Source organism: Amblyraja radiata, chromosome 6, assembly GCF_010909765.2.
Source record: "Amblyraja radiata isolate CabotCenter1 chromosome 6, sAmbRad1.1.pri, whole genome shotgun sequence".
Classification (NCBI taxonomy): Eukaryota; Metazoa; Chordata; class Chondrichthyes; order Rajiformes; family Rajidae; genus Amblyraja; species Amblyraja radiata.
In genome coordinates, this window is record NC_045961.1 from 25762381 (window position 1) to 25790253 (window position 27873).

The 27873-nt window shown below is 41.6% G+C and overlaps 1 protein-coding gene across 1 annotated transcript; it reads left to right on the forward strand.

Moving 5' to 3' along the window:
* LOC116974162 (macrophage metalloelastase-like) lies at window positions 1-26792 on the forward strand. Its single transcript, XM_033022347.1, has 10 exons — window positions 1-147; window positions 4250-4404; window positions 6662-6807; window positions 7167-7292; window positions 9409-9570; window positions 14511-14670; window positions 19134-19258; window positions 19726-19882; window positions 24625-24722; window positions 26378-26792. Exons 1-10 carry the CDS (start codon window positions 40-42, stop codon window positions 26476-26478), a joined length of 1338 nt encoding a protein of 445 aa, XP_032878238.1. The 5' UTR covers window positions 1-39; the 3' UTR covers window positions 26479-26792.
* The last annotated feature ends 1081 nt before the right edge of the window (window positions 26793-27873 follow it).

Here is a 27873-nt window from a genome sequence, read left to right on the forward strand (position 1 = left end):
GGCATTTTAGAACTCCTTGCCACACAGCAAACAATCAAAATGAAGGCAGCCTACTTTAATCTTGCCATTTCAGTCGGATTGGGTCTACTTTTCTTTTCTTCCAGTTCACCATTACTTGAAGTGAAGATATTACCATCATTGGTCAAGGTAAGTAGAGCATTCAGGTGATGTAGCTTATCATTAATGAACAAAGTCTATGTTCTATTCCCAATAGTATTTGAGAGTCTGAGCTTTGAGCGTTATGAGAAACTCCCTTTGCTGCTGCCGCCATTAGAGCAACTCGGCTGAGAGAAGAACAGGGTTCCAGGGTAAACGGGCTGTTCCACTTGGGCGACCTAATCCGCGAGTTCTGGTGAGTTTGCCCTCAACTCATACTCGCAGCATGGTCGACACAAGGTCCTAGGAGGTCTTTGTAACTCTTCTTCATGTTCGAGAGTAGGTCGTAGTAGGTCAGCATGTTATTCATAGGTTATCAAGGATAATCAAGGGATGTTAAAGTGATGGAGAAGTTGCATAAGAAAGAAGAATTTGACAGCTGCACAAGGAGGGCACATCATGGTTACAATTCAGGAATTAAAAAGGTGCAGTCATCATGACAGGATTAGTCTAAGACCTCCCAATAGTCCAGGAATTTGTAGGCAGATCAATGAAATATGTGAAACAGCAGTTGTAGTAGTGGGCGATTTTTAACTTCCCTGATATTGACTGGGACTCCCTGAATGGGACAGAATTTGTCAAGTACATCCAGGAGGGTTTCTTGAAATAAGTAGATAGTTCAACTAATATGTATAGATTGTGTACTGTTGAAAGATCCTGGCTTAGATGAAAGAAGTTTCAGTGAAATAGTTTGGGGACAGTGATCATAATTTCTTTGGATTTACGATAACTATGGGTAAGAAGGGTCTTGACCCAAAGCATCACCCATTCCTTCTCTCCAGAGATGCTGCCTGAGTTACTCCAGCATTTTGTGTCTATCTATGGCTGGTTCTTGGGTGAAAATGCTAAATTGGGGAAGGCTAATTACAATGATATTAGGCAGGAACTGGGGTAGATTGTGAGTGGCTGTTTGAGGGTAAATCCACACCTGACATGTAGAAGTCTTTTAAAGGATTGCTGATTCAAGTTCAGGGCCAGCATGTTCCTATCAATCTGAAAGATAAGGATGACAAGATTTGGGGGCTCAATGGCAAGAGATATTGTACGTTTGGTCAAAAAGAAAAAGGACACATTTATAATGTTTAGGAACCTGACCAATTGTTTTATGTTTAATTGAACAAGACCACTGAGGAATAAAATACAAAAGGTAAAAGGAACTCAATTCGTTAGGCAACATCTGTGAAGGGAAGGGACAGATGACATTTCAGGTTGGGATCCCTCTTCTGGCTGATGGGGTTGGGGGAGGAAAACTGGAGAGGAGAAGCAGGGGTGGGGCAAAGCTTGGAAAGTGATAGGTGGATATACTGTAGATGAGGTTGGGTGATTGTCTGATGGGTGGTTTGTGACAAAGGCTACAGTTAAAAAGGAGAAAAAAGTGTGTTGGATTAGGAGAGAGGAGGTGGAGTGAAATGTAAAGTCAGAGGTAGGGATAGAAAAGTGTGCAACTGGATAGGAGGGGAGAAGAACGATGGACAACAAAAAGGGAAATATGGGATGGGTCTGGGAGATGAGTGGATAGAGGAGGGAAAAAGAGCAGGGTGTCTGGGAGAATTCATTGTTCATATTATAAACTACCCAATACTTTCACACCAAGTGCTAACTACCTGGAACATGCTGTCGTGCGAGGTGATGGAAGCAGATATAATAGTTGTGCTGAGAGGCGTTTAGTCAGGCACATGAGCAGACAGTGTATAGAGGGATATAGATTATGGGAAGGCAGATGGGATTAGTTGTATTGGAATCATGGTTGGTACAGCCATGATAGGCCGAACAGCCTGTTCCTGTTCTGTACCGTTCTATGTCTGTGCCCTATTTCTGTGACGTTACTTTGTTTTTGATTAAAAAGCAATTGTAATTGTATGAACATTTTTGAAGCACTGGGTTTGATGAGGCAAGAGTGATCAACCACCAAAACAAGCTCTTGCTTTGCCACCTTGGGATATTTGCACAAAATTTGACCAAGCATCCTGTATCTCCTCTGAAAGGTCAGCATCACTGCTTTGTCTCTAAGCCTTGACTCCCACTGCTGCACATTCTTCACTTTCAAACACCTTGGCACTTAATCTAGAAACAAGGAACTGCAGATGCTGGTTAATACACAAAAGGCACAGAGTGCTGGAGTAACTCAGCTGTCTTATAACATTTCTGGAGACCATGGATAGGTGATGTTTTGGGTCAAGACCCTTCTTCGCACTCTCCCTCAGACAACACACAGGAAGGTGGGTCTTGAAAGTAAGTTAATCCTTGCCCCTCAGTAAGCAACTCACCATGGATTCCCCAAATCTTATCCCGGAAACCCTTCTGGAAAAATAATCCATTCTTGCCGTAGAGGTAGTACAGAGAAGGTTCACCAGACTGATTCCTGGGATGTCAGGACTTTCATATGAAGAAAGATTGGATAGACTCGGCTTGTACTCGCTAGAATTTAGAAGATTGAGGGGGGATCTTATAGAAACTTACAAAATTCTTAAGGGGTTGGACAGGCTTGATGCAGGAAGATTGTTCCCGATGTTGGGGAAGTCCAGGACAAGGGGTCACAGCTTAAGGATAAGGGGGAAATCTTTTAGGACCGAGATGAGAAAAACATTTTTCACACAGAGAGTGGTGAATCTCTGGAATTCTCTGCCACAGAAGGTAGTTGAGGCCAGTTCATTGGCTATATTTAAGAGGGAGTTAGATGTGGCCCTTGTGGCTAAAGGGATCAGGGGGTATGGAGAGAGGCAGGTACATGATACTGAGTTGGATGATCAGCCATGATCATATTGAATGGCGGTGCAGGCTTGAAGGGCCGAATGGCCTACTCCTGCACCTAGTTTCTATGTTTCTATGTTGAAGGAGGGTCTTGACCCAAAACGTCACCTATCCATGTTCTCTAGTGAATCTGTCAGACCTGCCGAATTACTTCTGTGGAAATTTACACTTAATGGTGTTAGGACATATTGATTGTTTTTCTTAGCACGGTGTTTCAAATTCAGCATAATGAGCTGCATATTCAGCAAGAGGAACTGCATAAAATGGGCAATATTCTTTCCTGCTCCTGACTTTTTCCTTGATGGTGATGGTAAGATTTTGGGGAGTTAGACGGTGAGTTGCTTGTTGAAGGGCAGGGACTCATTTACTTTCAAGACCCACCTTCCCATGTGTTATCTAAGGAAGGGTTTAGCTCACATGATGAACATCATTTAGCAAATGTGGTGTTTACCTTTACGTCAAGTCAAGGGTTCCTTTGTGATCTTGAGCATTCTCCTTCAGATTAAATGACAGTAGATGTTATATTTGAAGAATGCAGTGCTCTGAGTCTTCCTTTGGCATTAATACTGTGAACTTGGATCCATTTTTGATGGTCACTTTATCTGCTTAGATTTCACGATTCTTTCTTGGCTACTTCAACAATGCCTGGATCGTCTTTCTCTGTGGGCGGCAGAATGAGGTGTAACGTGAAGATGATGCAAACACGAGCTCAACAGAAATATTGCACAAATCCTGCCATGTGCTTAAAATATCACACACGTGCCTAGTTTCCTTTATGCATTTTGACTTTTTTCATTCATAACGAGAGCAATGTTTTGCTTTATTACATATTTGAGTTCAATTCATTGTCATTTGGTTTGAGCGCTGGGCTCAAGGTTACATAACTCACCTCATCGTCTTACCTTCTCATCACAACAACTTCACTTAAGGATATCGTTCACCCTCAGGAATATATTCACTTGTTCCATACAGCGGAGATGGTCATACAAGCATGTCTCATGCTCGTCAGTTTTACTGCCATGTCTACTGCCTGCCAACATCACAGCTATACTGTTGCTAAACTTACTCTAAAATGTTTTACTTTTCCTCTTTAAAATCAGTGAAGTGTCTATTTGGAGAACTAAGAGTTTGAGAAGCTTCTCTTCAACGTAAATCAGGAGAATATTTGTTTCTAGTTAATAATAATCATTACCAAACAGCAGCGTGCAAAGTCTTGTTTTACAGTTGTGCTTTTGTAACATGTCTTTTAGGTTTTATTTGTTGGCATGAGAGAAGTATCGCAGTCACCAAGATAGAAAATGAAATACTATCGCATGTAAATGAACCTTTCCCTTATTTCTAGAGAATACAAGAGGCATCTTCTTTGAAAGTTGCTGCAAACCTGGTGAATAAAACAGAGGATTACGATCGACGTCCTCGCTGCGGTGTAACAAACCTCAATGACTTCCAAAAACTTCCAAGTGTTCAACCATTTCAAAGAACTGATCTCACCTACAGGTATAATTCTCGGTTACTTGAAATCTCCCATCCATGAAGTAACAATGGTTGATTTTTCAAGGATAATTCTCAGTGCCAAATACCGCAGCTTGCCCACCAGTTTGGCACTGGATTAAATCTATGGATGTCCAGGATGTAAGGCAGCAACACTACCGCTGTGCCACTGTGCCACTATTATAGGCTGTTCTCTCATTGGACTGTAAACTCCAAAGAGACACTGTAACTGGCTGAATCTCTTTACCTGAATCTCGTTACCCCTCTCCTGGCACTTTCCCTTGCAACCGCAGGACATGCTACACTTGAAACCCCACTCGTAACAAGGGCAGAGTCCCCATTGTCCTCACCTTCCACCCTACCAGCCTTCACATACAACAAATAATCCGACATTTTCGCCACCTCCAACGGGATCCCACCACTGGCCACATCTTCCCATCTCCTCCACTATCTGCTTTCTGCAGAGACCGCTCCCTCCATAACTCCCTGGTCAATTCGTCCCTTCCCACCCGAACCACTGCCTCCCCGGGCACCTTCCCTTGCAACTGCAGGAGATGCTACACTTGTTGCTTTACCTCCCCACTTGACTCCATTCAAGGACCCAGGCAGTCTTTCCAGGTGCGGCAGAGGTTCACCTGCACCTCGTCCAACCTCATATATTGCATCCGCTGCTCTAGGTGTCAGCTGCTCTACATCGGTAAGTCCAAGCGTAGGCTTGGTGATCGCTTTACCCAACACCTCCGCTCGGTTCGCATTAACCTACCTGATCTCCCCGTGGCTCAGCACTTCAACACCCCCTCCCATTCCAAATCTAACCTTTCTGTCCTGGGCCTCCTCCATGGCCAGAGTGATGCCCACTGTAAATTGGAGGAGCAGCATCCCATATTCTGCTTGGCAGTTTACATCCCAGTGGTATGAACATTGACTTCTCTAATTTAGGTAGTCCCTGCTTTCTCCTCCTCTTCTCAGCTCTCCCTCAGCCCACTGTCTCCGCATCTTCCTTTCTTCTTCCCGTGACACCCACCCTCACATCAGTCTGAAGAAGGGTCTCAACCCGAAACGTTGCCTATTTACTTTGCTCCATAGATGCTGCCTCACCCTCTGAGTTTCTCCATCACTTTCATCTACTTTTGATTTTCCAGCATCTGCAGTTCCTTCTTAACCAATCATGGTGAGTATTAGTTTATCTTGTTCTTAGAATATCCACTGACCAGGGTATAGTCCAAGAATTAGTGAAATGTGTGCAATGACTAAAGACCAACACTAATACGAATTAAGAACAGGATCAAATATATTTTCTTCCCTGCCAACCACGTTGGGATTCAGCCAGGATAATTGTACATTTTTTACTTTAAAATAATAATAATAATTATCTAGCATCAACACTTCTTTGTTTCTACAGGAAGTGACTGAAATGTACATGGCAGCCACCATATCCGAGGAAGGATGTGCTGGCGTTGGAGAGGGTCCACAGGAGGATTACGAGAATGATCCCAGGGATCACTGACTTAACATATGATGAGTGTTTGACGGCACTGGGCCTGTACTCGCTGGAGATTAGAAAGTTGAGAGAGGATCTCATTGAAACTTACTAAATATTGAAAGGCATGGATAGAGTAGTTGTGAAGAGGATGTTTCCACTAGTGGAGGAGTTTAGAATCAGAGCGCATAGCCTCAGAATGAAAGGGCATACCTTTGGAAAGGAGCTGAGGAAGAATTTATTTAGTCAGAGCGTAATGAATCTGTGGAATTAATTGCCACAGACGGCTGTGGAGGCCGTCATTGGGTATTTTTTAAGGTGCAGATTGACAGATACTGATTAGTAATGGTGTCAAGGGCTATGGTGGGAAGGCAGGAGAATGGGGTTGAGAGGGAAAGATAGATCGGCCATGATTGAATGGCGGAGTACACTCAGTGGGCCGAAGGGCCCACTTCTGCTGTTATGTCATATGAACATGTCAGTTTGTTTCCTCATAAGTACGAAAATGTTTACTTCATTTTGTGAGTGTGTTTTAGAAAGCACAAGGTAGTGAATTTTACACAAATCTCTATATATTTTCAAGTGTTAAGAGTGCCTGTGACATTGCTTACACTTCTCACCTTGCGCATATCCAGTCACCATCTGAACACTTGGATAGATGTTAATCATTGCCACTGACAAGAAGAAGGGCAGATATTGATCTGACATCCAGATGTATGCAATTGTTATAATTATCAATTAAGTTATTAGAGTAAAATTGCAATTAAATTTGTTTCTATACAGAATACAAAGATACACACCTGACTTACAAGAGAACGATGTGAACAAGATTATAGCAGCAGCATTGAACGCCTGGGCTAGTGTTACCCCTTTGACATTTACACAAACAACGTCTATATCAGACATTGAAATTACTTTTGTTGCTGGAGGTACGTTTAAACAATGGCATTAAAAGAGTAAATTGCAAAAAAATCTGAAATAATATTTCTTAAATATCATTGGTAAACCTTTTAGCACCTATAAGTGGAAAAGGGAGAGAGTCTGAGACCTATGTGCACAGTTGCCAACTGACTGATGATTAAGAAATGAAACATTCAGTCTGATGAAAGATACACATCTGTAACATAATCTTTTTACATCAGTTGATTGGCCAACCTTGTATTTCTTGGTAAACTTTGTATTTCCAGCACAATTTTATTTAATTTCAAACAGTCAGATCATAATGTTGTTTTCATCCTTGGAGGAAAATTATTCTTGACTGACGTCTTTGTTCAATGCCTCCTGCTAGCACATGGAGATGGTTCCTCATTTGATGGACGTAATGGTGTTCTGGCCCACGCTTTTGGCCCTGGAACAGGTTTAGGAGGTGATATTCACTTTGATGAGGCTGAAATGTGGACAACAGGATCAGAAGGTAATTTCTTGCTACCGTTAGTTGTAATAAGCTATATCGCTTTCATCCTTTCTGATGGACCATCTACAGCTCTACCCTGGAAAGCCCTCTAGCATGTGGCTTATCCCAGACTGGGTTGGAAAGTCATGGTGAATGTATAAATATATTGAAAGGTAAAGTAATGCTGTTTACCTTGAAACTATTCTTTAGCAACATCATTCACAAAGTTATGATAGAGAACCGAACTTGGCAGGAGAACGACATAAAGCAACTACTGGCATGGAAACAGACCCTGCGGCCCAATTACCCATTCACAATAGTTTTACTTTATCCCACTTTCTCATCTACTCACTGCACACTGGGGCAATTTACTGATTCCAATTAGTCTACAAACCCGCATGTCTTTGACACGTGGGTAGAAACCGAAGCACTCAGAGGAACTGCTGCAGTCACAGGGAGAACATGCAAATTCCACACAACCAGCTCCCAAGGTCAGGATTGAACCAGTTCTCTGGCACTGCTAGCCAGCAGCTCTACCAGCCACCCACTTATTGAAGCATAGAGCTCACCATGTTTAGTTCACACGACTTCTAAATTCCTGATCAGTGTGGAGAACTTAGCTTGACCTAACTAGGCTTGAAATGGCAACAAACAAACATTTTTTGATTCATCTGTCCAATACTGAACTGATTTAGAATTTCCTGGAGGTTGAAACAATCAAGCTCAGAATACCTTTAATGACAAGATGGTTTATCAAGATTGAAGTCCCAGAAAATTGTGCTGCAATGAATTATACAATGTACAAAATCAACCTTTATGGTTTTTGGTAGTTTTTTTTCCCATGGTCAGGGGCTAGAGGAAATTTCTTGGAGTTAACCAATTTTCTCATCTGGCCACCAAGACTCACAGATAATGGACGATATCAATATAGTTACATTTATGATATTTAATAAAATACTAGACCAAGTGCAGACCCATTCGGTCTGCTCCCCCAACAAACCTGTTCCTTACCCGCAGCCCCCATGGGAGGCCAACTCAAGCCAATCCCGAATGTAAGATTCCAGCACTCCTCTTGCCTCCCTCAGCAGTGATCTTAAAAAAAAAATCCAATTGCACTCCCCCTGCTAGTCTATCCGTTGTGATGTCATCAGTTGAAGCTGGTCGGTTAGAAATTGAAGGTATTTTGATTTATTTTAACTTTAATCAGTGATGTCGAGAAATAAAGCATAAAATGGTCAGTGAAAGTGATCTCTGCCTAGAGGGAAAAAATGGGAATCATAATATGTAAGAATCTTGTGAAAATTGGCATTTTTAAAGCATTAATCGCGAATAGCGTGTCAAATATTGGATGAAATCCTCACTGAGGCTCAGCACTGCCAACTGAGCCATTGTGACGTCATCGTTTGAAGCTGGTGGTTTTAATTTCAAAGTCTTTTGTTTTAATCAGTAATGAGTTGTGAATAAGTCGAGAAATATAGCATGAAATGTTCAGATAAGGTGATCCCGGCATCGACGGGAAAAACGTCAATCGGAATATGTAAAAATGTGATAGTTACCGCGTAGTGTTTTTGCGAAGATGTAAAGACAACCACATACACACACTAACAAGATCAGACTTTTAATAAGAATATGATATGCATTTTGTAATACTTTCACAGATGCTCATGAAGTAGCTGATGAGAGCGATTGCAGTGCATTTTATATGTGGCACATCCACTTCAGAAATGTTACACAACAATGTAGTGAGGGAATGTTTGATGACAGGGTGTTTATTATAGGTGTGCTGCTTTTGAGATGGAGCAACAAACAATTTACTGGAGAAGCTCCTGATTTCAAACCACAATATCGATAATTCCTTTTCCCCTGCAGATGCTGCTGGATTCACAGAACTCTTCCAGCAGAATTATTTGTTGCTCCAAAATCAGGTTTCTGTAGTCTCTTGCATCTCCATTGTTCTCAATGGTGGGTTAAACCTGCATCCATCTGGGCAAGCAGAGTGTTGTTGCTCTGCAATTTTTCAAAAAAATGTTAATACATTTCTTATCAGTAGAAATGTCATGTATTTCACAATGAAAATGTTGCTAAATGAAATTTCACATACAGATTAAAGTACAATGCGATTGTTTTATATCTCTAGGAATCAACTTGTTCCTCGTTGCGGTACATGAAGCTGGTCATGCTCTGGGACTCGATCACTCTAACGATCCAAATTCTATCATGGCTCCCTTCTATAAATTTAGGGAAACTATTGGGTTTCTTCTGCCAGAAGATGACAGGAAAGGAATCCAGAGTTTATACGGTAAATCCTAAATTTTTACAAGCACTACATAATAATAATAATAATAATAATAATAATACACTTTATTGTCATTGTAAATACATACAATGAAATTTCAGACGCACTGGCCGAGCAGAGCTCCAATATATCAGATAAATAATTACGACAATGATAACAGCAAACACGGCAAGAAAAATGTCGTCAATTCAGATGCACAATACTTCACAGTATATTGATGTAGCAGTACAAAATATTGGTTATTGGGGGGGGGGGGGGTGGGGGGGTGTTCAGTGCAGAGTTCAGAGTGGTGATGGCCTTGGGGTAGAAACTGTTTGTTAATCTTGTGGTGTGTGATTTGATGGACCTGTAATGCTTTCCTGAGGGCAGAAGGGCAAACAAGTGATGTGCGGGATCAGATGAGTCCTTTAGGACGCGTGATGCCTCTCAGGCAACAAGAGCTATAGATCTATTCCAGGGCAGGCAGGTGTGTGTTGATGATCTTCTGGGCTGTGTTGATGACTGTCTGCAGAGCCTTCTTGTTAGCCGCAGAACTGTTGCCGCACCACACCAGGATGCCATGTGTCAGGACACTCTCCATGGAGTAACGGTAGAATGACACTAGCAGTTGTTGTGGCAAGTTGACTTTCTTGAGTGATCTTAGGAAGTAAAGCCGTTGTTGTGCCTTCTTTACCAGGGAGTGCGTGTTAGTTGACCACCTGACATCTGCTGAGATGTGGGTGCCTGAAACTGGAGACTCTGTCCACTCTTTCTCCGTTTATGTGCAGTGGGGGATGGTCACCCTGCTTCTTCCTGAAGTCGATGACGAGCTCTTTTGTTTTCTCGGTATTGAGTGCTAAGTTGTTTTCTGAGCACCTGCCTATTAACCTCCTCCCTGTAAACTGACTCATCGCCCTCAGTGATCAGCCCCGCCACTGTCGTGTCGTCAGCAAATTTAATGATGGTGTTCATGCTATGGGTCAGTATGCAGTCGTAGGTATAGAGAGAGTAGAGGAGGGGGCTCGGCAAACAGCATTGTGTAGCTCCTGTGATGCGTGTCAGAGTGGGGGAGTGGTGGGATCCCATCCTGACTGACTGCGTCCGGTCCGTTAGGAAGTCCTTAATCCATAGCAGATGTTGTGTTCGAAGCCTAGGACGGACAGCTTGGAGATCAGTCTACTGGGTACGATTGTGTTGAATGCAGAGCTGTAATCATTCTGACGCCAACTGTAGGACAACCACCATTGGAATCAGAGTCTTGCTTCAACCTCTCAAAATTCTTCCTCAATAATTTCCTCTTTCCAACACCGAGTGTATTTTAAAAGTACCTTAAACTGTTATCAATCTAACTGGTGATGAAGCATTGGAGAGATACACATGGAAACAGGCCCTCGGAGTTAGTTTCCTACACTCTTGTTGTTTACTACCAAGGTTCTAGTGATCCCCTCCCTAAACTGCAGTCGGTAATTCAGTGGAAATTTTTGACTAAACACTAAACAGCTGTATGTCACTTTTCATTCTTTCAACCTGTATCCTAACTAAATTACACAGGATTTCAGGAGTAATGCCACAAAAATGTCAGTGATTTCATTGCATACCTTCTCTTAAAAGTTCCTTGAAATTTCTTCTGTGTCTGAGTTACGAAATAAATGCGTCATTCTCATATGTAGGCAGCAAACAAAATGAGTGCATTGCATGTTAAATGTCAAATGATCAGGGATTCATCTGTGAATTCATAGTTCATTTAAAAATCTACCAGTTAAGGAATTGTTTTACTTTTTGTGAATATTAGTGAATTTTACCAAAGGTTAACTGGATATAATATAAAGTGTGAAGAAGTAAATTGGGACAGTTTGTTTTATGGGAAAGATGTGGAAGAGAAATGGAGGACATTTAAAGATGACATTTTAAGAGTACAGAATCTTTATGTCCCTGTTCGGTTGAAAGGAAATAGTAAAAATTGGAAAGTGCCATGGTTTTCAAGGGAAATTGGACACGGTTCGGAAAAAGAGAGAGATCTACAATAATTATAGGCAGCATGGAGTAAATGAGGTGCTTGAGGAGTATAAAGAATGTAAAAAGAATCTTAAGAAAGAAATTAGAAAAGCTAAAAGAAGATATGAGGTTGCTTTGGCAAGTAAGGTGAAAGTAAATCCAAAGGGTTTCTACAGCTATATTAATAGCAAAAGGATAACAAGGGATAAAATTGGTCCATTAGAGAATCAGAGTGGACAGCTATCTGCAGAGCCAAAAGAGATGGGGGAGATATTGAACAATTTCTTTTCTTCAGTATTCACCAAGGAGAAGGATATTGAATTATGTGAGGTAAGGGAAACAAGTAGAGTAGCTATGGAAATTATGAGATTCAAAGAAGAGGAAGTATTGACACTTTAGAGAAATATAAAAGTGGACAAGTCTCCAGGTCCGGACAGGATATTCCCTAGGACATTGAGGGAAGTTAGTGTAGAAATAGCAGGGGCTATGACAGAAATATTTCAAATGTCATTAGAAACGGGAATAGTACCGGAGGATTGGCGTACTGCGCATGTTGTTCCATTGTTTAAAAAGAGGTCTAAGAGTAAACCTAGCAATTATAGACCTGTTAGTTTGACGTCAGTAGTGGGCAAATTAATGGAAAGGATACTTAGAGATAATATATATAAGCATCTGGATAAACAGGGTCTGATTAGGAACAGTCAACATGGATTTGTGCCTGGAAGGTCATGTTTGACTAATCTTCTTGAAGAGGTTACTCAGGAAATTGATGAGGGTAAAGCAGTGGATGTTGTATATATGGACTTCAGTAAGGCCTTTGACAAGGTTCCTCACGGAAGGTTGGTTAAGAAGGTTCAATAGTTGGGTATTAATGGTGGAGTAGCAAGATGGATTCAACATTCTACTGCAGTTGTACAGGGTCTTGGTGAGACCACACCTGGAGTATTGCGTATTTTGGTCTCCTAATCTGAGGAAAGACATTCTTGCCATAGAGGGAGTAACAGAGAAGGTTCACCAGACTGATTCCTGGGATGTCAGGACTTTCATATGAAGAAAGACTGGATAGACTCGGTTTGTACTCGCTAGAATTTAGAGGATTGAGGAGGGATCTTATAGAAACTTACAAAATTCTTAAGGGGTTGGACAGGCTAGATGCAGGAAGATTATTCCCGATGTTGGGGAAGTCCAGAACAAGGGGTCACAGTTTAAGGATAAGGGGGAAATCTTTTAGGACCGAGATGAGGAAAACTTTTTTCACACAGAGAGTGGTGAATCTCTGGAATTCTCTCGCGCAGAAGGTAGTTGAGGCCAGTTCATTGGCTATATTTAAGAGGGAGTTAGATGTGGCCCTTGTGGCTAAAGGGATCAGGGGGTATGGAGAGAAGGCAGGTACAGGATACTGAGTTGGATGATCAGCCATGATCATATTGAATGGCGGTGCAGGCACGAAGGGCCGAATGGCCTACTCCTGCACCTATTTTCTATGTTTCTATGTAACAGTGGCTGAATGGGAGATGCCTGAGAGTAATGGTGGATGGTTGTTTGTCAGGTTGGAGGCCAGTGACTAGTGTGGTGCCACAGGGATCTGTGTTGGGTCCACTGTTGTTTGTCATGTACACCAATGATCTGGATGATGGTGTGGTAAATTGGATTAGTAAGTATGCAGATGATACTAAGATAGGTGGGGTTGTGGATAATGAAGTAGATTTTCAAAGTCTACAGAGAGATTTATGCCAGTTGGAAGAGTGGGCTGAAAGATGGCAGATGGAGTTTAATGCTGATAAGTGTGAGGTGCTACATCTTGGCAGGACAAATCAAAATAGGACGTACATGGTAAATGGTAGGGAATTGAAGAATACAGGTGAACAGAGGGATCTTGGAATAACTGTGCACAGTTCCCTGAAAGTGGAATCTCGTGTAGATAGGGTGGTAAAGAAAGCTTTTGGTGTGCTGGCCTTTATAAATCAGAGCATTGAGTATAGAAGTTGGGATGTAATGCTAAAATTGTACAAGGCATTGGTGAGGCCAATTCTGGAGTATGGTGTACAATTTTGGTCGCCTAATTATAGGAAGGATGTCAACAAAATAGAGAGAGTACAGAGGAGATTTACTGGAATGTTGCCTGGGTTTCAGCAACTAAGTTACAGAGAAAGGTTGAACAAGTCGGGGCTTTATTCTTTGGAGTGCAGAAGGTTAAGGGGGACTTGATAGAGGTCTTTAAAATGATGAGAGGGATAGGCAGAGTTGACGTGGGTAAGCTTTTCCCACTGAGAATAGGGAAGATTCAAACAAGGGGACATGACTTGAGAATTAAGGGACAGAAGTTTAGGGGTAACATGAGGGGGAACTTCTTTACTCAGAGAGTGGTCGCTGTGTGGAATGAGCTTCCAGTGAAGGTGGTGGAGGCAGGTTCGTTTTTATCATTTAAAAATAAATTGGATAGTTATATGGACGGGAAAGGAATGGAGGGTTATGGTCTGAGCGCAGGTATATGGGACTAGGGGAGAATACGTGTTCGGCATGGACTAGAAGGGTCGAGGTGGCCTGTTTCCGTGCTGTAATTGTTATATGGTTATATTATATGGTTATAAGGGTTTCGGCCTGAAATGTTTCCTATTTCATTCGGTCCATAGATGCTGCCTCACCCGCTGAGTTCATCCAGCATTTTTGTCTACCTTTGATTTTCCAGCATCTGCAGTTCCTTCTTAAACATAATATAAAGTGTGTATATTTAGCACACTAGAATATTTGATCCAGGTCACTAGTACTAAAGATGTGTGAGAACAAGTGATTGTGCTGTGTACAGAACTAATTTGATATCAAGAGTGCAAAGTTATCTCACATTCATGAATTTTTAAATAACCCGCTTTACAATATATGTTGAAAAGGAATACATTGAACTGTCAAAAAATGGTAACGCTCATCCTTTCCTTTTTTCATATTGTTTGGAACCATATCTTTCAATCAAGGTCCTCCACTCATGGTTACACCAACCACTGGTACCGCTCCAAATTTCACAACAAACATGCCCATCGAGCCACCAACAGAGAATCCACCAACCTGTGACCCAAACCTGTTTGCAGATGCTGCTTTGAAAATCAATCGAAGAATCGTTTTCTTCAAAGATGGGTAAATATTTACCTCGTAAAACTATTCCGATTTACATTATGCACTGTAAATTTTAATAATACAGGTGAGCTATTTAAAGCATAAGCAGAAGGCCCATGCTATCCAAGCACAGGGCTCTAATAATTAGAAGCAATTAGCGGAAATCGCTATCAAAACCTGGGGGGGGACACAATTTGGGGGCCGCAGCTGCTTGGTGCACGTACACACAGACACAGACACAGACACAGACACAGACACACACACACACCTTTGGAGGCTTCAGCCGGTTGAAGCCGAACTCCAGCAACAGCAGCCCCGAATTGTGGGGCTTGAGTTGGCCCGCTCGCGGGGCCTTTCATCGCCCTGCGTGGCTTAAATCAGCCGCAGGATCTTCCATCGCCTGGCGGGGGCTTCAACATTGGGAGCCTCGATCGCCTTGATGCAACAGTTTGACTGCCTGACCGCGGGGCAATGGAAGATCTTGCGGCAGATTTAAGCTGCGCCGGGCGATGAAAGGCCCCGTGAACGGGCCGATTCAGCCCTTAGAAAACGTCTGATACCCGCTTGAATCTTTCAAAAGCTGCTATGTGTTAAATAACACAAACAAATAGAACTGAAGCAAATAAAGGCAAACAGAAGTACAAACCTTGTGGGGGGGGAGAGAGAGAGAGAGAGATGGGAAAAACATACTAAATTACGTGAGTGACCGCGAATGAGGGACTTAACTGCAAGCCAGTCAGGAAACCCGTTCGACTGGAGCCCTTAATGACCTGACCCGTTTAAATCCAATACCCGTTTAAATCTTTCCCATCCACCAATACATCCAATTAGTTCAAATGGTAATTGTACCCGCATCAGACATTTTTAAGAAATTCTCCGTGAATACCTTCAGTAATACTTGAAGGTCAAAACACAATTGGTAACACATCACATTAATACGATGTTAATAGAGACATGTAACAAGCGCTTAACAGTGACACCCCCACTGTCTCGTGTAAAGCGGAGATTTTAATAGATTTTTTTTCACCGAATTTCAAAATCTGGATTACAAAACATGGGTGGGATTGTCCCCCACCTCTCAAAACATGGGAGGGATGTGCCCACTCCGTCCCGTCCCCCCCCCCCCACGGGATTTCCGGCCATGTATAATTTCCCCAGTAGGTTGCAGATGCGGATGTTCCTCGCAGCATGGGACACTGAGCCACTTCCCTCCCCCCCCCGACAATAAACAGACATCAATGCTGCCAAGAGAGGAGTGCTACTGTCCGGGTCCCTGCACAAAAGTGAGATATTTCCCAGTTCAACCAATTAGAAAATTTGCTGGAAAATGGAGAGCTCCTCCACTGCTGAGGCTTCAGACATTTGTATACTTATGTTTAAATCAGGGATCAATAAGATATCAATAAGATACACAATAAGATACAGGTCACAATAATTGTATTGTCTGTTCCTGGCTTGAATGATGGGATTGAAAGTGATGTAGAAATTCAGAAATGTATTTTTCCTTCTATTTATCTGTTCCATGATTCTTCCGCTTTTAAATGAGGTTATTGATAATTTAATCAGTATGTATGTCTGCATTTGGCGAAAGGGCACCTACTGTATAGATAATAAAATCAATTGTGCATGTAAAAAGGAATGCGTTTTGGCTTTGGGCCGAATTGATTTTCCACATTTAATATTGACCATATTTTCTAAATTATTTTTATACAGGTTTTAACTCATTTATATGTTACAGAAGGCACAGGGTCATATTCAATACAACCAGGCAGCATGTTAGCATATAGCTCATTCTTGTTTTTTGTAATAAAAATATATTAATTGATACATTTACAAGAAAGTGATGGCATGGGTTTATTAATGCTACTTTAGATATCGTTTATGAGTAACTTTATTTTAAATTACTGAGAGTAATTAAAATTTGCAAAAGCATTTCTATCACTATTTGGAGAGAAGTAACTTGATTTGCTTTTAAAAGCCTCATTGATGACCACATATCCGTGTCTTTAAAACAACCACAGGAATTTACAGTTAAGATTCACACACACACACACGCGATATCCTGACTGACAGCTAGAATCTCTTTTCCTTCCTGCGTTTAGAAAGCTATTCTCTTTAATTAGCTTGTGTAGGTTGGCCTCATTTCCCATCATGCTTCTCCAATATGTAAGGCTCTTGGATTAACCACATCACAGATGCCCAATTTTCTCATGTTCCAGAACGTATGAGAATCATTACCAGAAAGAAAAAAAGGTTTTTAAAACTTGTATTAGTTTCCTGACAAACTGATTAATGGCTCGGGTTTAATGTGGCCTTGCAATTCCTCATATATGCCTCCACCTCCATCCCTGGCAACGCATTCCAGGCACCCACCACTCTATGTAAAAAAGAACTTACCCGCACATCGCCTTTAAAATTTGTCACCTTCTGGTCTATACCTTCTGACCCTTCTGGTGAGAGATATACCCTCTGGTCTTTGACATTTCAACCTTGGAAAAAGGTTATGACTGTCTACCCTATCTATGCCTATCATAATATTATATACTTCTCTCAGGTTCCCCTGCAACCTACAATGTTCTAGGGAAAACAATCCAAGTTTGGCCAACTCTTCTTATAGCTAATACCTTCTAATCCAGGCAGCATTCTAGACCTCTTCTGCACCTCTCCAAAGCATTCACATCCATCCTGTAATGGGACCACCAGAACTGCCTACAATATTCCATTGCAGCCGCGACAAAGTCCTATAAAGTTGCAACATAACTGATTCTTGTACTCAAAGCCCCGACCAACGAAGGCAAGCATACCAAATATCTTCCCAAAGTGCAACACCTTGACTTGCTCTGATTAAACTCCATCTGCCATTCCTCCACCCATTTGTGTAGTTGATCTATATCCTGCTGGATACTTCACCAGCCTTCTCACTGTCTGCATCTCCTGCAATTTTAGTAACATCTTAAAACTTAATAACCAATCCATCTATATTTACGTCCATGTTTAAGAAGGAAATGCAGATACTGGAAAATCGAAGGTAGACAAAAATGCTGGAGAAACTCAGCGGGTGAGGCAGCATCTATGGAACGAAGGAACCTTCGCTGTGATATATATATCACAGTTCAGTTCCCTACTGAACTCCATTGGTCACAGACCTCCAGCCAGAATAACACCCTGCATTCACAACCCTCACCTCCTCAAAAAAACACAATCAATTCATAAAACAGTGCCTCTCACGGCCAAAGCATGCTGACTGTCCCTAATTAGCCTGTAGTTTTCCTAATGTGAGTTAACCCTATCTCAAATAATCCTCTTCTCTATGAGCTTCCCTACCTAACATGAGACTTTATTAAGGGCCTGTCCCACTTAGGAGACCTAAACAGCAACCTCTGGTGACCTTGCCCGCCACCCGAGGTGTCCATGAGTTCACCGGAGGTTTTGGTCACTCTCCCTAATGGTCGAAAGTAGTATTTTTTAGTCGCAGGTCTAGTCGAAGCCGGTTTTCTTCATAGTCGAGGAAGGTTTTCAACATATGCGTGGGAGGTGGTAGGAGGTTGCAGGTCACCTCGACCTTGATTATTTTTTGGGTGGTGGGCAAGGTCACCAGAGGTTGCTGTTTAGATCTCCTAAGTGGGACAGGCCCTTTTATCAGCCTATAATTTCCTGATTTATCTCCACCTCTCTGTTTAAACAAAGAAACAACATTTGCTGCTCTATAGTCCTCTGGGACCTCGCCCCCACAATCTCCTCTCTTACCACTCTCATTAACCTGAGATAGATTCCATCAGGCTGTGGGGATTTACCCACCTTAATGCTCTTCAAGAAACACAAACATCACCTCCTTCTTCATCTCAAACTGTCCTTATATGTTAGTAATCTGCACATTAATCTCACTGTCCTCCATGTCCTTCTCCTTTGTAAATACAAATGCAAATAATTTGCTTTGTACCTCACCCACATCCTCTCATTCCAAACATAAATTCCCTCCCTTAGCCTTCTCCCTTGTTCCCTTGTATTAACCTAAAGCCTTGGGATTTTCTTTAGTCCAACTCACCAATGCCATTTTCTGGATGCTATGGGCCCTACTAATGCCTGCTTGAGTTCTTTCTTCTTTGCTTTATATTCCTCAAGGCCCTATTTGATTTCGTCTTTCTGAACATTACATACATTTTTTTTTAATTTCACCAGATTTACAACCTCTTTGGTCATCCAAGGTTCCCTTATCTTGTTATTCTTATCTATCCTCTTTACTGGAACATGCTGGTCCTGAACTCTGATCAGTTTAAACCACTCCCACATTGTCAGACAAACACTAACACTCCTTTCCATTATATCAAAGCGACAAGAATTTTTGCCTTTAAAGGTAGGTAAATAAAGTGTATTGGTTACATTTCAGTGTATACACCGATATCTCATGAGGTTTCCATGAAAACGTCATCTCATCAATGTGTATTCAGATATCTACTAATGCAACTTTGTTTATTGCTGTATAGGTTCTTTCGTTTGTCAAGATCCTCAGTCATAAACCGAGTTGAAGACTCTTTGCCAGGCGCCCCATCAAATGTTGATGCTGCTTTTGCAACCAGAGGAAGAGCTAGGGAAATCTTTCTTTTTCAAGGTTACATAGTTCATGTTTCCTTTTTGTACTGCACCTATTGTTTTATTTCTAATAATTGATTATCTGCAATCTATTATCGTCAATGTATTGGATTTTTATACAGAAATCTCTTATTTACCATTGAAGAAAATATAAAACCAGCTGGATTTAGCATAGGCATCATTACATTTTATGTTATGCACATTACTTCAAATAGTCTTAGTGTTTGCAACATTTTATTAGTCCAAAACTAGTTTTTTATAAATGTAGTCGAAAATGTTTTCATATGATTTCTGCACACATCTCCTCAAAGTTTATTCTTGCAAATATTTGCAGGACAATCACGACAAGATGATCAATCCAAGTGTGTGGTTATCACAGTCACTCGCTATGTCATGATGACTGTTGCAACATGACACTGATTGAAAGGCTGAGACAACTATTTCAAAATTATATATATATTTTTAAACAAAGTCCTTTCTTTGCAGATTCGCAATACTGGCGCTTCAAGAGGAATGTCTTAGATTCAGGGAGCCCACATCCCATCAATGACTTTGGTTTTCCAAGCAGTGTTAACAGAATTGATGCAGCAGTGCGTATAAACAGAAGAATAATAATGTTCTTTGTGGGCGATCATCTCTGGAGGTTTGTGTTGTATTTAACCCTTTATTACTACTGCTGTTGTTCTTATGTATTTCCCTGACAACATATTCTAAAACTTTAAAATCAAAGGAAAACCTAAAATGTTTCTGTTGTGTACCAAATACTTACAAACTGAAGTGTGGCCAGTGTGTCCCCTGCGATTCATCATTCTGATAAATTGTGGGAGATAAAGGAAATAGCTGGACAGGAGGGGCAGAGCTAAACTTAAAGATAAAGTCTATCAACTGATCAATAAGCTTTGTTAGGAGAGGAGAAAGAGCAAATGCTGGAGGGACTCTGCGAGTCAGGCTTCATATGGAGGGAACTAGACGGACAACGTTTCGGGTTCAGATCTTTCAAATTGAAATTAAATCAGCCCTCTTCCCGCCACAAATGTTGCTTGACCTGTAGAATTCCTACAGCATTTTGTTGTTTGTTCAAGATTCTAGCATCAGCAATCTCTGGTGTCTTCAAATTCCTGGGAGAATTTTCAGCAAAGAGGAAAATTTCTCTTTAGCTGCTCAATTTCTTCTGGGCCAGGCTAGGTTAATCATAAAGTAGAGATATAAGCAGAGATATAAGTGAGTTGTGCCTGAGATCATATTGGTTGCCCTCTTCTATCCCACTGTTACAGCTATAAATGGATAGTTTTGAGGATGGTTTGGCTTCACATTTTCATATGTGCATGACACTAATTATCTTCTTTAAGTTCAAAGAACATTTATCGAAATGATACAATCATTTTATCGTTGCCTTTGCAGTACAGTAATTTCAATTGCCAAATTTTGGTTGTAGTATTCATCTAAAGGATATTCATGTCAAAAATCTAGTCATTATATTTAGCTTTACCCAACTTTTCGTTACATATTGGTGAAGGGTTATACTTAGTGTGTAAATAAAGTGCTTCACCTTTACAACAGAAAGGCCTGGAAATTGTTCTGATTGTGTCACACTGTACAACATTTGAGTGCTTTGTTTAGAAAAGGAGCACACCATGACTTTCAAGTTTTCTGGAGAGAATTGACTGACTGACAATTGACTGACTGACAATTCGATCAGGAGTTTCCTGTACAAATTCTGCGCCGATCGACTGTTTACTTTGTCGAACACAATGCTGGTAACATGATGGCCCTTGCAACATTCCAACGTGTGTCTATTATTGGACAGTCTCTGCCCAATTAGCTTTTAGTTCAGTTTACCAAGAGCGAGACCAAGTTTATCAGCGAGACAAAGCATAAACTTGGCAACAATTTTGCCATATACTTGCACTGGGTCTGCAAAGGCCTGCTAGATCTCCCACTTGCTAACCATTCTAACTCCCCTACCCATTCCCATGCTGATCTTTCTGTTCTTCGCATCATTGCTGGAGTGAAGTCACAAACAAACGAGAGGTGTAGATCCTCACATTCCGCTTGGTATGAACATTGAATTCTCCAATTTTACAATGCTAACCTACAAACACCCTACCACAGTCTCTTGTCACCCCTCATTTTCCCCTTTGCACCACCTGGATGCACATCTCTTTCTTCCTTTCCTTCACCCCCCCCCCCCCCCCCCCCCCCCCGACCTTGATCCCACCAACCAGTCCCCTTCCACCTATATTCCTTCCTCTGGCTTCTTCTATCCTTAACTCCTTATCTCATTTTTTTTTGTCTCTTCGCCTCTGACCTGTGTCCAACTGTCTGCCAATAAAACCACCACTCACCTGTATCCACCAATCAATTACCTGACTTTGTCCAGCTCCCACCACACTTCCAGTTTTCTGGTCGCCGACTACTATCAGTCTGAAGAAGGGCCCAGAACCCAAATGTTACCCATCCATGTTCTCCAGAGATACTGCCTGGCCTGCTAAGTGACTACAGCACTTTTTGTCTTTTTTTGCAAACCAGCATCTGGAGTTCCTTGTGTCTAGCTTTTAGTTCTATTGCTTGCTTTGCACGACTTAAAATTGGCCTCAACGAGCAGGTCCCATCCATGCACCAGAAACTCAGCTAAGATATGTTCCATTTAATATACTTTGTCCACTTCAGGACCTCCAGCCATGGTACAGATATCCCCCCCCCTCTCCCCCAAATTCATGACCCTATTCTGACACCCCCTTCCAGCTCTCTTCCAAACATTGATTGTCCAAGCAAATGGCCCCAATTCACACAAACCAACCCCAATCACTGACAGCTACACAACAGCCAAGCTAACTCTTGCCTCACTCAATCCTCCAATCAATGGAAGCCTCCCTTCCCCACTGAAACCTCAGCTTTACCTGCTTTGAATCTCTTGTTCTGTTTAGTCATCAGTCCTCCCTTCGTGTAATACTGACTCGCTAGAGCCTGGCACCATTTTGTCTGCTCTGTGTGCGATAAAACATCGACAGCAAATCAACAGAATCTTTAGGCCAATACATATCTAAAATGTTAAATATTTAGAATAGAGATGTTGTTTACAATTCTACATATATTGGTCAAACAAATCTTGACCGTGCACCTCCAAGCATGATGAGATGATACAGTTGATGCATGTACAAATTACAGACAAGGCTTAAATACCATGTGAGACTGAATGGTACATATTGTTTGAAGCAATGACAACTTGTGGCAGAGTAGAAGGAATGTCATGGCAATATTTCTTTCTTTGAACTGCAATACAGGCAATATACAGAGGTTGGACGCAGCCGGCGGTGATGAAGGGGAGAGAAAAGTCCACCGCAATCCTTAACTCAATTCTTAGCGCATACAGAGCATGATTGGCAGAATCTCTGAGCACCTAAGCATGACTTTTCACCACGGCATTGACCAATGATGTGATTATATAAATCAGTATGATGATAACTTCGATCACCCACCCAGCTTTGAGCTTACTGAGAGGCATTGTGTTTCATTTGGGGACGACAGATGGCACAATGGGCTAAGTGTTCGGCTGGCAACCGGAAGGTAGCCGGTTCGAATCCCGCTTGGAGTGCATACTGTCGTTGTGTCCTTGGGCAAGACACTTCACCCACCTTTGCCTGTGTGTGAATGTGTGTGAATGTGTGTGAGTGATTGGTGGTGGTCGGAGGGGCCGTAGGCGCAGATTGGCAGCCACGCTTCCGTCAGTCTGCCCCAGGGCAGCTGTGGCTACAGAAGTAGCTTACCACCACCGAGTGTGACTGAGGAGTGAATGAATAATCCGATGTAAAGCGCCTTGAGTATTAGAAAGGCGCTATATAAATCCCATCCAGCATCATCATGCTGGGCCAGCATCAATTCCAAAATGTCACTTTTGTATTTAAATGTTCTCATGACCTTGACCCTCCACATGCCAGTAACCACCTCCAGCTGCCATAGAATCATGCAGCACAGAGACAGGCTCTTTAGCCTACCTTGTTCATTCCAACCAGCATGTACCCATCCTCACTATTCCCAATTACCAGAAATTAGTCAGAATTTAATTTGATGTTTAAGTGGTTCAAGTGGTCATCTGGACACTTAAATGCTGTGAGTGTTTTAGTCTCCATCATCTCCTCTGTGTGTGCATTCCATACCCCAACCACCATGAAAACATTCTTCACATCTCATCTAAACGTTGCACCTCTCATCCTAAACTTATATTGTACCTGTAGATATTTCTACAATATGGTAACGTTTCCAACTATCTACCTTATCCATGCCCCTCATGATTTTGTGTATCTCTTTTAATTTATTGTATGTCCTTAATTTCATTAATCTCACAGTGGAGATCACTGTCATTTGTTGCCATGGAACCAACATTTGGAGCTTCCACTCCCTTTCCTCGTCTAAAATAGTCTTTGGAGTTGAATAAAGGGCTAGTGTTTGTAGAAAGGTCTCCTTAAGTCCACTGTCTCTATTTAACTGACGATGACTGGTGGTGTTCTCTTGGTGTCGATTTTGGGTCCGTTATTTTTCACGTTGTATACTAATGATTTGGATGATGGAGAAGATGAATTTGTGGCCAAGTTTGTGGATAATAAAAAGATGGATGGAGGGGCAGGTACTGTAGAGGAAGCAGAGAATCTGCAGAACTTGGACAGGGTGGGAGAGTGGGCAAAGAAGTAGCAGATGGAATACAGCACAGAAAAATGTGCAGTCATGCACTTTGGTAGTAGTTAAAAAGGTGTAGACTATTTTCTAAATGGGGAGAAGATTCTGTGATCGGAGGTGCAAAGGGACTTGGGAGTGCTGGTCCCAATGGGTTAATTTGCAGGTTGAATCAGCAGCTTGCAAGAATGTTCTCGGGGATGATTTGGTTAATGGATGATGAGCGTTTCACAGCTCTGGGCCTTTACTCGCTGGAGTTTAGAAGGATGAGGGCTACGTGGTGAGAGGGTTGAGAACTACAGATGGGTACAAAGAACCCAACTCTCTTTGAAACCCAGCAAATAATATGCGAATAAGTAGAAAAATAATAGAGTGGATGTGGAGAGGATGTTTCCAATGGTGGAAGAGTCTAGGACCAGAGGGCACTGCCTCAGAATAATAGGATTTACCTTTAGAAAGGGGATGTGAAGTAATTTCTTTAGCCAGATGGTGGTGAATCGCAGGAAGTCATACAGATGGCTGTGGAGACCAATTATTTGGGTATTTTTAAAGTGTTCTTGATTACTAAGGGTATCAAAGGTTACGGGGGAAGGCAGAAAAATGGGGTTGAGGGGGAAAGGTAGATCAACAATGATTGAATCGCAGAGTATACTCGATGGGCCAAATGGCCTCATTCTGTTCCTATGACATGAACTTATGAACTATCCACTTTAGGTACAGGATCGGGGAAGGAATGGATGACACATCACCAATCCCAATCACAACGACCTTTGAAGAAAATGACCATGTCGATGCTGCTTTTAAATCTAGAGGTAAATGTACTTTGGTAGGGAAACCCAATTGGTAGTTTCATAAATGGAGTAGAATATTTTTACAAATCAATATGACACAAAATCCACGGCCTGGGAATGTGGACCTGTTCCTCATGGGAAAATCGGGGAAGCCAGAAATCAGTTTAGTTTAGTTTAGTTCAGAGATACAGTGCGGAAATAGGCCCCTCGGCCCGCCAAATCCTCACTGACCAGCCATCCCCGCACACTTGCACTATTCTACACACACTAGGAACAATTTATAATTTTTTTTAACCAAAGCCAATTAACCCTCAAACCTGTACGTCTTTGAAGTGTGGGAGGAAATCGGAGCACCCGGAGGAAAGCTATGCAGGTCACATGGAGAATGTTCAAACTCCATAAAGACAGCACCCGTAGTCAGGATCGAACACGGGTCTCTGGTGCTCTAAGGCAGCAACTCTACCGCTGCGCCACCGTGCCACTCCCAGCATTTGTCAGGATGTTCTGCTGCGCTCTGGCCAGAATTTCAATTTAAATCTGGGGAAAATCAGCATTTGCTACTCTTTTGCCTGTATTATATCAAGACTCCATCCTAGAAGAGGGGCCTCACAAAACCAGCCATGTTTTTTTTCCTTTTTATTCTCTTGAATGTGTTCCTTTTAGAGTTTGAATGACCATCCAGCACTTATCCATGAGTACATTTATGCAGGCTTGTAAATTACCAGAGACAGAAGGTGTTGAACACCAACCTTAGCCATTGGTTGGGAATGGATGGTTCCCAAAATGTGATAATGTGAAACTCCAATTCAAATAATTCCCAATGTTTTGATTATTTTGAGAGTGGACAGAGTAATTGAACAGAATAGAATAGACATTCATTTCCCAGGTGCATGTGTTTTCTGGGCTACATGTCACTCTAATGCACTGCTTCCAACCCAACTCAGAATATGCAACAACATATCCTTTCTATAATAATGCAACCAGAATTCAACACTATTTGACACATATCCAGTTTAACATCCAAATACTTTTGAAGCAAATGGGACTCCTATGAGGAAGCACACATTTCCCTTATGGTTGGACATTTGATACGTGGCCACAATAGGGGAAAATGTGATTGAATTTCCAGGAATAGCAAAAGCCACATCGATTACCTACCTCGCCCAAATTATAGAAGGGAACAAATTCAGATTTTAAAAGCTTTTGACCTTATTTTAAAGAGTTTATGGTGCTCCTGTCCCTTCTGGGCCCTTCTTCAGACTGATAGTAGTAGGCAACCAGAAAGCTGGAAGTGTGGTGGGAACTGGACAAAGCCAGTTAAATGATAGGTGGATACAGGTGAGTGGGGGTTGAATTTGCAGATAGGTGGACAGAGGTTAATATCATTACTAGTCATGTGTGCCTCTCTCTTCATCTGTAGTTCTCAACCCTCTCACCACGTCAGTTTCAAACTTTACACTGGCACATTGGGTAAGGTTACAGCTACTTCCAAAATGGTCCAGTACTAGTTCAGCCCTCTAGTAATCATTGGTCTGGTACAAGCAGGCAAATTATTAAACTGGCAGATGGTAACCAGAGTTAATATAAAGCTGACATCTGTCTTTTATCAGGATGTTCTGCTGTGGAAAATCACAAAGAGGTGTATGCCATGTTTTAATATTTTGTTTTGTTAACAGGTAACATTTACCTCATAAATGGATCTACTGTGAGCAAGTACAACAGGGCATTGCAATTTGTACGCAAGTTTGAAACGACAGGGTGGCTGGACTGTGCCTAAATAATTTTGTTTCGCTCCATTTTGTGGAAGATACTGCAAGGAGAGGATTAATAAAATGTAATCTAAGATATTTACTAAAATTAACTATTCAAGGCATGTGTAATGATTAAAACTTTCAAAATATAGCAACTACATTCTAATAAGTTGATCAGTTATTTTGTTTCCTAAACTTGTCAATAATCATATTTCAATAATCATATTTTAATGTCTTAAGATACATACAATCTGGATCACAACTAAATATTCAAATGTATGAATAAAGAATAAGGCACTTGACTTCTTAAGCCTCCTGTTGCAATCAACAAGTTCATGACTGATCTGCGTCTGATTGTAGGCTCAATATCATAAACACGACTACCACTGCACTCCCCTGTTTATTAAGAATCTATGCACCTCTGTCTTAAAAATCTTGAAATACTCTGCCTTTGAGGAAGAACACTCTAGTCACCACCCACAGAGATAATGAATTTTGTTTAGTCTCTGAATTGGTTTTATTTAATGACCCTTGTTTCTAGATTCCATCTCAGCCTTTTCCTATCCACTCTGTCAAGAACCCTCGTGACCCTGACCTCCAGTCAAAACCCTAAAAATCCCAATCTTTCCTCAAATAACAGCTTATCAATGCATTGATATGTATCAATGCACTCAATCTCTGAACCACTTCGTATTCATTCATATCCTTCCAGAAATAACAGAAATAATACTGCATGGAGTACTTGGTCTCATCAATGCCCTGTTAACCGAAGTATTACTTACCTGGAGTCATAGAGTCGTGCAGCACGGAAACGGACCCTTCGCCTAACTCTTCCATGCCGACCAAGATGCCCATCTAAGCTAGTCCCATTTGTCCACATTTGGTCCATATCCATCTAAGCCTTTCCTATCCATGCACCTGTCCAAGTGTATTTTAAATGCTATTATAGTACCCGCCTCAAATGCCTCCTCTAGCTGCTCATTCCACATACCTACCACTTATTTGTATTCAACTTCCTTTTGCAAGAAACTGTAGCATCCTGTTAGCCTTCCTCATTTACTTGCTGTACCTGAATACTAGTCTTTTGTGCATCATTGATCAGGCCACCCAGACTCCCATGCATCTTAAAGCTTAGACAATATGCGTATATTTTCATTTTTCCTGCCAAATTTGACAGCTCATATTTTACCACATTACATTCCACTTGTCAGGTCTTTGCCTGTAATGTACAGGCAAAGTAATGTAACTCTTTAAATTCAACTTACTGACACATAGACCACAATCTGTGAGGACAATAGGTGCAGGAGTAGGCCATTTGGCCCTTCTGGCCAGCACCGCCATTCAATGTGATCATGGCTGATCATCCCCAATCAGTTCCTGCCTTCTCCCCATATCCTTGATGCCACTATTTTTAAGAGCCC